This window comes from Antennarius striatus, chromosome 8 (assembly GCF_040054535.1).
Source record: "Antennarius striatus isolate MH-2024 chromosome 8, ASM4005453v1, whole genome shotgun sequence".
In the NCBI taxonomy this organism is placed as follows: Eukaryota; Metazoa; Chordata; class Actinopteri; order Lophiiformes; family Antennariidae; genus Antennarius; species Antennarius striatus.
The window spans coordinates 4,500,941-4,515,081 of NC_090783.1; the positions used below are offsets into that span (position 1 = coordinate 4,500,941).

At 41.8% G+C, this 14,141-nt stretch overlaps 1 protein-coding gene across 4 annotated transcripts in view; it reads left to right on the top strand.

The window, feature by feature from the left end:
• lrba (LPS-responsive vesicle trafficking, beach and anchor containing) overlaps positions 1-14,141 on the top strand; it is a 150,113-nt gene that overhangs the window by 11,398 nt on the left and 124,574 nt on the right. For all 4 annotated transcript variants that reach the window (XM_068320696.1, XM_068320700.1, XM_068320699.1 and 1 more), the window contains exons 2-19: positions 3,146-3,377; positions 4,216-4,316; positions 4,645-4,740; positions 4,980-5,101; positions 5,661-5,787; positions 6,304-6,423; positions 7,571-7,717; positions 7,917-8,114; positions 9,273-9,406; positions 10,112-10,220; positions 10,541-10,693; positions 11,021-11,189; positions 11,354-11,433; positions 11,821-11,883; positions 12,458-12,555; positions 12,731-12,823; positions 13,204-13,312; positions 13,618-13,699. In XM_068320696.1, the coding sequence (XP_068176797.1) occupies positions 3,146-3,377; positions 4,216-4,316; positions 4,645-4,740; positions 4,980-5,101; positions 5,661-5,787; positions 6,304-6,423; positions 7,571-7,717; positions 7,917-8,114; positions 9,273-9,406; positions 10,112-10,220; positions 10,541-10,693; positions 11,021-11,189; positions 11,354-11,433; positions 11,821-11,883; positions 12,458-12,555; positions 12,731-12,823; positions 13,204-13,312; positions 13,618-13,699 (2,233 nt within the window). The remainder of the gene's footprint in view (positions 1-3,145; positions 3,378-4,215; positions 4,317-4,644; positions 4,741-4,979; positions 5,102-5,660; positions 5,788-6,303; positions 6,424-7,570; positions 7,718-7,916; positions 8,115-9,272; positions 9,407-10,111; positions 10,221-10,540; positions 10,694-11,020; positions 11,190-11,353; positions 11,434-11,820; positions 11,884-12,457; positions 12,556-12,730; positions 12,824-13,203; positions 13,313-13,617; positions 13,700-14,141) is intronic.

Sequence of the window (14,141 nt, forward strand, 5' to 3'; positions counted from 1 at the left end):
CAATATTTTCACAGCAGGCTTATAGGATGCCGTATCTCAAGTCGTGTTTTGGTTCAGCGTGATGGATGTTTCGGCTTTTACAGTGTGTGTGTGTGTGTGGGGGGGTTCTCATGGAAGAATAAACCAAACCCCCATCGGTTTGACAAGATGACTCATTAAGAGCAAGCTAGTCGGAAGGGCTGTTGGAAAAGTAGGACACTGATGTGTGGTGAAAGCGTGGTCACTCTGACGGCCCATTTGTTGTGCATTTTGTCACCACGGTTCATTTTAAATTGGATTGAAAACCGTGATAAAACACATTAAAATGAAAAAAACGAGCACATTTACAATCTTTTGGTTCAGGCTGATTTAACTCTGAACTGGTTGGGTTATAAAAATAATTCTTGCTGGTACTTGAATGAAATGAGTGAAGCATCAGATCATTGTCTAAACTGACAAGCGTTAGAGTTACTGCATTCTGACAGATAAGAGATCTGCAATTCATTGCAGGCATTCTTATTTCTATCTGGTTCCATTTCCTGCAGCAAATTACTGGATTCTACGTACTAGACACACACGCACACACACACACACACACACACACACACACACTGACCCAGTGGATGCAGGGTCTCCCCCTGCAGCCGTGGCTTGGCAGCATCAATGGTTCTGCTCGTTTCTTCTGGCTGGGTAATTTCCTCACCTTTGCTGCAAAGTGTCCATCATTTGTTGCATCACTTTGGCCTCATGCAATGAATTTAGACATTTTTGACATGCTCAATCCTCAGATAGCTCCAGCAAATAATAGTTCTGTACTTCTCAATTCTCAGTTTCATATTTAACTCCATGGTTTCTCATTGGAGTCGAGGGACTCAGACCACAATAATGTCCTTTGCGTGACTGGTTTCCCAGGTTATAAAATGAAAGTGGTGCATGTTTGCTGTATATGAATATAGTTGTGATGACAAGACGACAAAAGTAAGCACCTGTAACTCTAATACATTCTTTTTCCATACCATGCGGTGCTTTACACACGATAAAGTTGATGTCTTTCATTTTTCATCATCTGTTTTCTTTATCGCAAATTGAAAATGTTGAGTTGCTGAAGTAACTCCTGAAGTTTCTAAACATTTTTTAAAGCATTTTCAAGCATTCTTCATAGTTGCCATGAAAAATAACACATTTTGTTCTGATTTGGTTGCATGCATGTGGCAGAAATGTTTGTTTAAATGCCTTCACTGGTCTGGCTATCAAGCAACCTGAAATACAAGTTTAACCGATGTGAGGTGCAGTTGTGGCATACCTGGCATCCGCTAGAGTTTTCCTTCCATAGAGACCATAGAGGCCTGTTTGTGCTTTTTGTTACTGCCCAGTGGCTGCTTGGCTGCTCAGCCATGATTAATTCAGGCAGGCCTCAAGGGAGCACAGGCAGGCTACGTTACCCACCCTGGGATCTGGTGTCTACCTGCAATAAAGACGCTGGCTTCATGGCAGCGTCGACTGCAAAACTCGGAGGATGGACCCTCCTTTTAGTCTCCTCCTGAAAAAGCGCGACGTAAATGATTGAATTGAACAATTTGAGATATTGAAATGTCGTAAACCTCTTTGTCACGCCCCGACAGACACATTAAATGTCTTGCTCAGCTACAGCAGAGGAGTTTTTCATTTGCATCAGTGTCCAAATGATCTCAGCTGATTAAATGGTAGCATCTTACAGTGTGTTTACACCGAATGCTCTTGGCCATATTTTGTTTGAAGCACCATTTAAAGTTTCAGCCCAGTTATCCATGCATCTTCTCTGTGTTGGTGCTCTGGCTCTTTCCAGATATCCGCAATTTCCTGCAATAGAGAGGTGGGCGACTCATCAGCGACTTGCTGAGATAATGAAACTGGTTGTTAAGGATCAGTAATTGGTGAATGTGGTATTGTAATTGGTGGCTCCCTGTAATGATATCAACACCAACGTATCAAAGGACGTTTCATCTCTAATGATCAGAGCACTTAAAACTGACGTAAAAAAAAAAAATCAGCTGTCAAAGTTTTCGGTTCTTTGAAATAAATCTGCTTTGTGGATAATCCATTGAATCCTAGTTATTGGAATATCTCCGGTTGTTTTGCTCACCTCAAATGTTGAAATATACATTTGTAGGACATACTGTATATTGTCCTGTAGGTGATGCTATGATGAAATTATTGGGCAATTAAAGGAAATATGTCAAATTCTGGAAAGAAATATTTTTTGTTTTATCATCTTGAATGAGTTTTTGTTGCTTTTATATCTTTATCAATGGAATCAGTCAGTTTAAGGTCATTGATGGAATCATTGCTCTGTTGACACGTACAGACGTTTACGAGAAGAGGTTAAAGGGACAGTAGGTGTGTGTGTGTGTGTGTGTGTGTGCGCGCTGTGTGTGTGTGGTAATCATCTCCCATCTCAAGGCTGTTGCGTTGCCTCGTCCCAGTTAATCTGACCTCACTCATTTTAACGGGACAGTTTCCACTCCCAGTACCAAATCACACTGTTTCCACATCCAGATTGTCTCGCGGTGGTATTCCACTATCACATGTTCATTTTTTCCCCCTCCTGTCACAAACATGACAACCTTATTCACAATATTAATTTGACATCAACAATGTTATTTTCTTTATCTTTTTCCATTAGGCAGGGTCCAATACTAAAAACATCATCACAACTATTAAGAAATGACATATTACGACATTTATGGCTCATAGAATTTATTTCCCACACACAAAGACCATTACTCCTGTGCTAGAGGACAAGCATCCCCCCACTAGTGGCTGGAGAACACTGCTGAGGCTGCTTAGTGAAACGTTACACTTCGGATTCAGTAGAGAGATAATTTGATTCCTGATATCTTTTCCACTTTTTCTTTTATAATCTTTGCGTCGTATCGTAGCCTTTTTATAAAATAGAGCAGCTTTATCACATGAAAGAATGCAAGAAATTTAAATATCAATGACCCTCTCTCCCCACAGCAGACTGTGAAAGTGGCTGGTATCTTTTCAAACAATTTGCAAATGTCTTGAAATCTAATAATAGACCAACGGGAAAAAAAACAAGAGGTTTGAACTAAATCTAAACGTCTCTTCTTTCTTTGTCGTCTATTTCTCCTCTTTTCACCTCCTTGCCACTCCCCTGCTTCAGCTGGTCGGCGGTCAGTTCGACCTTGAGATGAACTTCATCATCCAGGAACCGGAGAGCATTGTGTGCATGGTGGAGATGCTGGACAAGTGCGATCCCACCTGTCAGGCCGAGGTCTGGAGCATCTTCACTGCCATTCTCAAGAAGAGCCTCCGCAACCTGCAGGCCTGCACCGACGTGGGGCTCATCCAGCAGGTGCTCCAGCGTATATCCACCACCGACAGCATGATTGCAGGTACTGACAAAGCTGATTGGAAATGTTAGCAATCTTTCAGTTATTTTACCACAAGACTGCACGACTGTGTAGGAAAGAAAATAGACATCCGGTTAAAATCCCCGGTGATGGTAATTACCGCTGAACTGTGGTCAACCAGGACGCTGGATCCTCCTCACCTCCAGAGGAGATGATTTTTTTTCGGAGCCTTCGCTTTGACCTTTGTATGGCGGGGGGAGGAAACTCAGCCTTTTGGAATCAAAGGAGTGTTACAGACAATGATTCCAATCTTAAACTTTTCCATCCAATCCCCCTTATTTACGGTAACCTCACGGCTCCGTCCTCCATTGTTCACACACGCTGTCAATTACACTGCAGCGAAAACAGACAATCATTGAGTACGCTGTCTCCTGAGTCCCATTCTAGTCTGTTGCCCATCTGAAAATGAGTTTGAATTAATCCTACATTATTCGGCCCAGTGAATTATTGCTGGCTAGAACAACGCTGGCCTGGAGGGTTTGTGCGATCAAGCAAGGGTGATATCACCCAGCGGTGCCTCGACTCAGCTGAAGCCATTGTTAAAATAATATTCACTGCAAATATTTGTCTGTTCATTTGTTAGTTGGATTAGTTGTAATTTATCTACATTTATGTATTACATTTAAATATTTGGAGTCTGCAATGTCTGATAAATAAGACGACGCGGTAGCTGAAACTCCCAGAGTGTCCTTTGAATTTTGCCTCAAATGGAAATATGTTTAAAAAAAAAAATTCCTGTATCCCTCATGTATTTTAAGCGCATCAGATCATATTCAGATTATATTAATTAATGTCCGCCGTGTGGTTGTGTGTCTTGCAGAGCTGCTGGTGGACATGTTGGGTGTGCTGGCCAGCTACAGCATCACGGTGAAAGAGCTGAAGCTTTTCTTCAGCAAACTGCAAGGAGAGAAAGGCCAGTGGGTGAGTGCGAGTCACGCCACGGTGGTCTGTCTCGGTTGTCTGGGATTGGCGTGAGGAATGTGTGAACGGCGCTTCGACTGCTGCTGTCCCATAGGCCAGCGTTCTCATCGCACTGACAAAATAAATGTTTTTTAAACCAGACGTTCACTCCACAGCGGTCCTGGATCCAGGACTGCTATATGTAGATATATGATAAATCATAGTGTGTTGCTGATTAAAATGTCTGAGTTAGTCTGATAATTCTGTCAGGTCAGTCGTTTCCTGTTTAGACATCAACGCTGTCATCTGTCTGAAGCGATCCCCGTGTGTTTCTGTCTGTCTTCCTAAGCCTCGCTATGCAGTGAAGCTACTGTCAGTTCTGAAGTACATGGCTCACAGGACTGGCCCAGACTCCTTTTTCAGCTTCCCAGGGAAAAACGCAGCTGTGAGTAAACCACGTAACACTCAATCCTGCACAGCAAAACAAAAAAACACCCCCCCTGGGTGTTTGCATGGAGATAATGAGCTGACTGGCTTTACTTGAGGTGGCTTAGGTTGGGCTGCTGGTTCAGCACAAGAGCAGAAGGTCTTCCAGTTACAAAAGAAATCAACCCTCCACCAGAATGTGAACTGTTTCACTGGTGTTACTTCATATTCTTTCTGCTTTTATGTCTTCACTAACAGGCCATAGCTTTGCCTCCTATTGCGAAATGGCCATACCAGAGCGGTTTTACATTCCATACCTGGCTCCGCATGGATCCCATCAACAACATCAATGTCGACAAAGACAAGCCGTACCTGTATTGGTGAGTAACGGTACCAGTTCTCACCGGCCCACCTAAACTTTTGATCCTTTGCTTGGCGTGGAATTCATAAAATTTGGTTTGATCCAAAGATGTATGTTTGAATCGGATGAAAGACGGTCGTGCTTCCCCTCCTCCTTTCCTCTTCCCTCTCAGAGGAGTGACTGACTCAAGCCTTCGGATCATCTCCTTTTTCACTCCGATAATTCATTTCTGTCAGAAATCTAATTTATACATCATGGATCTGTTGAATTTCTGTGAAAATGATAACCAAGGCGGATGACCGAAGCGTTGTTTGAGAGAATCTTTAATGGGAGCTCCTCTTAAGCACTGGGGCTCTTCTAAAAAGAGATTACTTCACTAAATCAAATGCAGCGGGGCCTGTCTCGACAGGACTCAGAGAACGATGGGCAGAGCCTTTGAACTTAGGGAATGATTGTTTGCTTTTGAAACCCTTTTTCATTTGATTTGTTGCCCTTGAATATAATTAAGAATAAAGTGTACATCTTTACTCGGAAGCTAAAACGGTCTGTCTGTGTTCTCCTTTCATTTTATTTTCCAGTTTCCGCACTAGTAAAGGCCTGGGTTACTCTGCCCACTTTGTGGGCGGCTGTTTGATAGTGACCTCATTAAAGTCCAAGGGGAAAGGATATCAGCACTGTGTGAAGTACGACTTCAAACCGCAGAAGGTACAAAGAAAACAAAACCTGGTGTGGTAACCCATACAAATTAAATATTAAAGCACTTAAAAAAAACTCCAACTATCCTGGAAATGTTTCTTTCTTAGGAATTGCATTTCACACATCAGCCATCACATGCAAGGACACAAACACACATGGTCTCACACAGTAAATCTAGACTTTGCTGTACGAAAAAAGAAAAAGTTACCTGACTCTAGGGAGAAGCAAATCTAGAAGAAGGAATGAGGGCAATGGGAGTCCCGGATTATCCAAAACACAGTCCCTTCCAGGCACATGTAGAAGACTCGACTTAACAATGAATCTCGAGAGGACTCATTTTATCTTATATTTAACTCTATAGAAGAAAGTGGTTTCACGGTGATGCATTCATTGACCGTAAGGATGTGGAGAAAATCAGAAATGTGCTTGTGGCTTCAGTGCTAGTCAATTTAATTAATTAGATGAGTGTAAACACGCAGTAGCAAGATTTCTGTGGTGACACATGGCTTCTTTTTGGTGTTGCAGTGGTACATGGTGACTCTTGTTCACGTCTACAACCGCTGGAAAAACAGTGAGATCAGCTGTTATGTGAACGGGGAACTCGCTTCCTATGGAGACATCGCCTGGTTTGTCAACACCAGCGACGTAAGTAGAAGCAAAATAATTATTTTTTTTCACAAATAGCCATCTGGAAAATTAGGATTTGGAAATGCACTTATATTGCACGAGGTTTGATCAAATATAACTTCTACATGTCTTATGTCTGTATGGAAAATACAGTTTTAGAAGTTGGGGTTACGGGTAGGATACGGGTAGGATTGACAAGGAGAGAAACTGTTGAACGTTGAGGTTTATTCCCAGGTCGTCAGATAAAAATAAACTGGGAGAAACACAGTCACCATTAAGGTAAAACCAGTAGCTGATTTACTTAGCATAAAGGCTGGGAACAATATATATATTTGAAATATATAGTTATCTTTATCTTGTTGGACTTTTGTATGTGTTCTGTGTGTATTCACTGACCACAAATATTACTTCATGGCCCCTGGATTTTACACTTACATATCAACCTACTGTCGACATCAGAGTTGGGCGTGTTGGTTCCTTTTACCAGATGTCAATTTCAGAGCAAATCATATATAATCCAAAAGCTGAAAAGCAATCCAGCCTCTCATGACTTTTTGTTTTTGCAGAGATATTTCACAGTCACAACACGGGGAGGATGGGTGTAAACATCTTCATCACTGTAGCTGCTGTGGAATGTGATATATCATTTATATCATATATAGACACCCCGTGCACATCTCACGCATCAGTGTATGAACTCACAGCATGAAGGTGGTGGTCTGCAGTGCGGCCTTTTGTCATGCTGAGATGCGAGTTTCTTAAATCAAGTTATTGTAAAGAATGAAAATACTTCCACTGTGTATAATTATCCTCAGATGGGTCAGCATGTCAGAAAGCAAATCAGCAGCCTGATTGAGATGTGCTCTCATTGGTCTCAGCACTCTGATGATGACCAGAGGAAGATGAAATATCGCGTTAGAGGAAATATGCTGATATCTTGAGGGCTGTATGTTGTGATATATTTAGTGATGATGCACCTTTGTGGCTATTTTTGGTTTATTCATGCTTCCTTCATGTCTCAAAGCTTTCTTCTCTTCCTTCAAGCCTCCATCGCTCATTTTATTTTTAATTTTAATTTTCTATTTCTGTTCCTCTTTCCTCTTTTCTTGAAAAAAATCCTTCCTACCGACACACACACCTTCTTTTTGCACCCTGTCTGTTGCAGACGTTTGACAAGTGTTTCCTGGGATCGTCTGAGACAGCAGATGTCAACCGAGTGTTCTGCGGACAGATGGGAGCAGTTTACCTGTTTGGAGAGGCTCTCAGCGCTGCTCAGATCTTTGCTATCTATCAGCTGGGTCCGGGCTACCAGGTTAGAACGAATAAATCCAGTGATGTGCAGGAGAGTTTGTACCGATACACAACCCAAACCCTGATACATCTGCATAAATTCAATGAAATACACTACCAAAAAAAAAAAGAAGCATGCATCCTTGTGCTACTTTATTAAGGCATTTGTGTCATGCTCCTTAGTTCATCAACTGTGATCCCTTCTTTTTCCTTATTTTCAGGGCACATTCAAGTACAAGGCTGAGAGTGACTTGCTGTTTGCAGAGCATCATAAGACCTTACTGTATGACGGCAAACTGTCCTCTAGCATCGCCTTCACCTATAACCCCCGCGCCACAGACGCCCAGCTCTGCCTTGAGTCCTCCCCCAAGGACAACGCCTCCATTTTTGTCCATTCACCTCACGCGCTCATGCTGCAGGTAATTGCACCTTTAATTTAACATTCCACTCGGACAGAAAGCGATAGCTGTTCTCTTAGGATTTGAAAGGGATATTATTTAAATTTAACCTGGAGTCACCATGCTCCACTGCTGTTAAAGCAATGTTGGCACACATTCATTCACCATCTGCATGCCTGCTCTTTCCTTCTCTCTGCTCCATTTGTACCGCATATTACTCTTTCTTTGTTCCTCCGTGATAATTAAAGTGGCCCAATTGGCGTCTTTTCATTTTAATAGCCTCATTAGGTCAATGGTTCAAATGTGTTGCGCCAGTCAGGCTGCTGCAGCTGCTGAAAAATGCCTTCCTGGTGCTCTAATTATGGAATTAGCCTTCTCGGGGACTGATATTTAATTTGGATCTTCATTCAAGTAATTGTGCATTTTTCCTGTTAGAAGAAAATGTTGAAGTTTCCATATAAAAACACACACACACACACACACACACACACAGCGTAAACACAAACACGCACGCACACATTACGCAAAACTGTTTCTTCTATCATTTTGAGGTCTTTTCTCAAGCACTAATTGCATTCCCTCTCATGTCCCGTCGTCAAAGAAAATTCCTTACTTCCTTTGTTAGGGTGCTTTTGTTGCCCCACATGTGCTCCCCCACCACGCATATACTCAGTGTGAAATATGAATGAATATGTGACCTATATTTTCTCCTTTTATGTGCCATGCTTGAAAATTCCAATCCTATAGAGAGGAAAAAGTTTTTCCAAGCCGCCATTTGTGTCGCATCATCCAACTAAACAACAATCTGAGAGTGCAGACCTCTGTCAAAGTGGCTCAGTCTCTGAAAAAAAGGCGTTGCAGCTAAAAAACAAAAAAGTGTAATCATAATTTAAGTCAGATTACATGACTGCTTCACCATAAAAGCCTACCCCTAGAATCTGGAATAACATTCGAACAAATATTTATTTGATAGCTATTCCATAAAAACATTTTGCCAGTAGTGGTCAGGATCCACCTCAGAATTTTTCAACACTACCTAGAGAAAATCCAGATGACCAGCTTAAGCCATACTCTTATATGAAAACATGCATCTAGTTTTCATCACTGTCATTATTGCAGGAAATGTGTGTATGACCCATATGCAAATGAATGTGGCCTTGTGTGTGTTTGTTTTGGTAGGATGTGAAGGCTGTGGTGACTCACTCCATCCAGAGTGGCATACACTCGATTGGGGGCGTGCAGGTCCTCTTCCCTCTGTTTGCACAGCTGGATTATTGCCAGCCCTCCAGCCATGAGCTGGACACTTCTGTCTGGTAAACGCACACATGAACACACACACAAAGGGATCAGCGTTTGCAGCTTGTGTTGATCTTTTACTATATCATACAGTATAGTATGAAAGATATCAAGTTGAGGATAGCAATTTGTCTGGGTTTTGTTTCCAAATTTGTTTAATTGCTTCATGTTTTTTTTTTTGCTCAAGAGGAGCAATTTTGTGGTTCTTGTGTTATAAATATTCTGCTGATGGCTGCATTACAAGCTTTAGCTGCTGTACTGGACATCGAATCACTAAAAGAAAATCTGCCTGAGGGCCACAGAAAACATCTATGAATCTGCAAAATAGGAAAGAATATAGGAGTGGTTTGTTTTTTTCATCGTAATCAGAGGTTAAGAAATCTCAGCCACTGTCAGTGAATAACTATAACATTCACCTTTACTACTTTCAATCAGAGACATTCAGTAACTTCTTAAATATTTGTATATCTTCAGGGTCAGATCTAAAGCTTTAAAGCTGAATGGCCATCTTGTTCATAATTTGCATCGTTGTTGAATCTCTAGTCCTCAAGGTGACGTCAACTCGTCTCCGTCCGAACACAATTGGGACACGACACCCTCATTCAATCACATCTCATGCAGGAGGCGCTCTGTAAAGTCAGGGCTTTGTCAGCAGCTTACACAGATTATTGTCACTGTCTAACTCGCTTCCCTCCCTCTCTTTGTTGCTTTCTGTCTGTCAGCTGCACTTTGCTGTCGTTCGTTATGGAGCTCTTGAGGAACTCGGTGGCTATGCAAGAGCAGGTCCTGGCCTGCAAAGGCTTCCTCGTCATCGGCTACAGTTTGGAGAAGGTGAGGCAAACAGAGGAGCGGCTGCACATAATGAACCTGGCGCCTTAATGAGGCTGACTCCCTTAACAGCACAAACACATTAAGACGGGCACACGCCGACACATGTGAGACAGACTGTGTCGTCCCTCAGTTTTGTTTTGGAGGTCACAGCTGGCTTGTGTGCTTGTTAGACAGAAGAGGAGCTCCTCCTCATCTTTCTCTGCTTGTGTCCTTTCCCTCCCCTTTCTATGTTGTACCCTGTTCACCACTGGCATATTATCCCCCCCCCCCCTCCACCCTCCATCACCTCCCATTGTGTTACTCTCTGATTCCCTGCCCAGTCTTCAAAGGTGCACGTGACGCGGCCCGTCCTGGATATTGTGCTGGCCTTTTCCAGATACCTTAGCAACTTGCCGAATGGCATCTTGCTGCTCAAGCAGCTGTGTGACCACATTCTGTTTAACCCTGCCATCTGGATCCATGCCCCTGCCAAGGTAACGTGAATGAAAATATTCACAGTGGCACAGTCTTTTGCACTACAATATAGATATGAGGGTAACTATGTAGATACACACAGTCATATTTATCCTCCCTTGCCCTTATGGCCTTTCCTGATTTATTTATTTCCATTGTTTAGTAGTTCAGAGCAGAGTTCAAGGTTATCTCTCCAAACGTTACTCAGTAACTGCTGTTAGGAATAGCTGGCCCTTAACGCTTAAAGGCGTAGAGGCTTTAGTTAAAACATGCTTAAGTCATTCCACTTAAACCAAACAATGTGTTTGTGTGTGTGTTTTGACATAAATGTGCCTCATCTTTTACAGGTTCAGCTGACACTGTACACATACCTGTCGACAGAGTTCATCAGCACAGTAACCATCTACAACACCATTCGAAGGGTGGGCACAGTGCTTCAGGTCATGCACACACTGAAGTACTACTACTGGGTTATCAACCCCCAGGATCGCAGTGGAGTCGTACCCAAAGGCCTGGGTGAGAGAATACTGTTAGAATGGAGTAGTGGAACACTGATGTATGCACACAGAAAAACCCTCATTCCTCCTGTGAAGTCATAACTCAGCTGAAGCGCTAACACTGACTGATTTGATCATCGTGTCCCGTCTCATTTTATCCTCCCACTGGTTGTTTTTTTTTAGATGGTCCACGGCCGAATGAGAGGGATATCTTTGCTTTGCGAACCTTTCTATTGCTGTTTGTCAAGCAGCTCATAATGAAGGTGAGTTAGTGATGTCATAGCCAACAAGTCCACATTTCCAGCAAAGATAGACTAGAAGGTCTCTAAATGCAAATAAAATACGTTGCTTGTGCTTGCTTTGATAATTTTTATTGTATAGGGTGAACTAAATCAGACCATCAGGGGTGATGATGCATCATGCCCTCATCTTGAACTGAAACGAACACTGGTTTTTCATCCCATTGTAGTAATCATATTCCCATTACGTGGAATTATAAGAATTGAATGCACCCCAAAATACAGCATTAATAACGCATCATATTTGGGCTTAGTTTCATTAGCTTACAGAAAATGTAACGATGGTGTGACTGATCTACGTGTTCTGATTTGAGTTTTTGTCGGGACATGATCCTTGCTGTTGTATTCTAGGATCATGGCGTGAAGGACGACGAGCTACAGAGTATCCTCAACTACCTCCTGACTATGCATGAGGTAGGAATTTGTGCACACACACCTGCAGCACTATACAGCTGAGGCCTCGCCACCAGATGGCACCATAATGCAACAGTACTGCAATTTGTCTCCCCTCCTCAACAGAAATGCAGAACAGGAACAATTCCTGTAGCCAAACAGCAGCGTCGTTTCTCCTTGTTATTTTTCCAAAGCTGTCAGTTGGAGGCCCAGATAGAAATGTTTTTATTTACAATGAAGTGATGCGTAACATCTGAATCCATCAGATCAGTCAGTGATGCGGTGAACCTCGTAAGAATATTGTACGATTACATCATTGCCTTTGAAAAGCAACTGATTTGCAGCAGCCCTTGATTTAATGAAACACATATATATGCAGACACTTTGTCGTGAATTCCATTATTTCTGCTGACTTTTTACTGCCTTTTCGTCTGTTGTTAACGGCTGCTGCTGCCACTTATAAACATCCTATGAATAACACAATGAGTGACAAACATATTTACACTTTTGAGTAATTTAAAACATCCCCTTTATGAGTTGCAGCACTTTTTTCGCCTTGACAATAGTCCTAACTCCCGTCCTCTCTGCCCCACAGGATGATAACCTGATGGATGTTCTGCAATTGCTGGTGGCTCTGATGTCGGAACACCCTGGTTCCATTGTCCAGGCCTTCGACCAGCGCAACGGCATCCGGTAATCATCACCGTTTTTAATTACATGTGAATAGTTTGTTAGTTTGTAGCTATATTCTCGCTCCTCTGGTTTTTGTTCTCACTGCCGGACCTGATCATTACAAATGCTGTACTGCTGAATTTGAAATTAATGTTACAGGAACTTTTTAAAAACATTTTGTATATTCTTTTTTCAGTGTGATCTACAAGCTGTTGGCCTCAAAGCATGAAGTGATACGGGTGCAGGCACTCAAAGTAATGGGTTACTTTTTGAAACACATGCCACCAAAGTAAGTCCGGTCACGAAGCTGAAAGTTTGAAACTTTATTTCAAGATAGAAGAGTTACTTGGACAGTGTCTCTATATTTTACTCCATTTAAAAAATGTAAAATTCTACATAAAAGCCTCCAGTTCTCATAGTAATGATAACTTAAAGGAAAAGGTAACATGTTTACTTTTGATTCTGTATTTACTCCTCATACTGACAGAAATACATTTTAATGGCGCAATCACAATATTTTCAGTCTTACCTTTCTAATTTAAATGACTGTATTTCAATGTGTATTTTATTTTAGTTAAAAGGCGAGACAGCATAGCCTCCTCACAACTCGGAGGTCTGACTCTACTGATGTTTACTGACTGACATTTGTCCTCCTAATATCCTGATCAGGAGGAAATCGGAGGTCATGATGAGTCACGGCCTCTTCTCCCTGCTCACTGAACGCCTGATGCTCCACTCTAGTCAGTTCACCATGACAACCTACAATGTGCTCTTTGAGGTCAGTCTTCTGAACGTTTTCATGTATTCAGTAACACACGGCCACAATTACCTGAATATTATAATATTGTGTAAAATTCATTTTTTCTTTAGGAATCAATATGACAATTTAATGATTTTAACAATAAATTTTATGGTTGACCTCCTTTAGAAAATTGACTTATTCATTATTCAACCATCCATATAAGACATGATGGTGAAACATATACACAGCTTTGTATATCCATAGTGTGGTTTGTTTCTCTGTTATTGTTCAGACCGGTGCAGATATTTATGACTTGAATCCACTTTCTCTCCCACTGGTAGCTTCTCACAGAGCAGATCTGCACTCAAGTGATCCATAAACAGCATCCGGACCCCGACTCCACTGTGAAGATTCTCAACCCACGTAAGTGCCTCCCCTGTGCCACACCGCTCTCCTAAATCATCTCCTGTAGCACACCCTCTATACATACCTATTGCTCCACACTGCTCTCGGAGCAGAATTCTCCGAGGAGCCATGCGATCACTATATACAGTCAAACAAATGAACAACATAAATTTTGCATCCAGTGGGTATTTTTTTTCATGCAACTGAACGTCAGATATAAACCTCGCATGAGGACGACGCAAATGCTTCGTGTGACAAATGCACACACATCTGCCGGTTTTATTGGAAGCCTGTATCATATTTTGGATTGATTTGCATGTAAAAAAAATAATAAATGTAATTAAAGTGTATTTGGAGTTACTGTGTAAAAGGTGTCATGTTTGCATGTGTATTTAATAAATAAGGTTTTGTTTTAAACTGCTTTTAAGTAAGTGCATTGTTGCATTTGTGAAAATTTTAT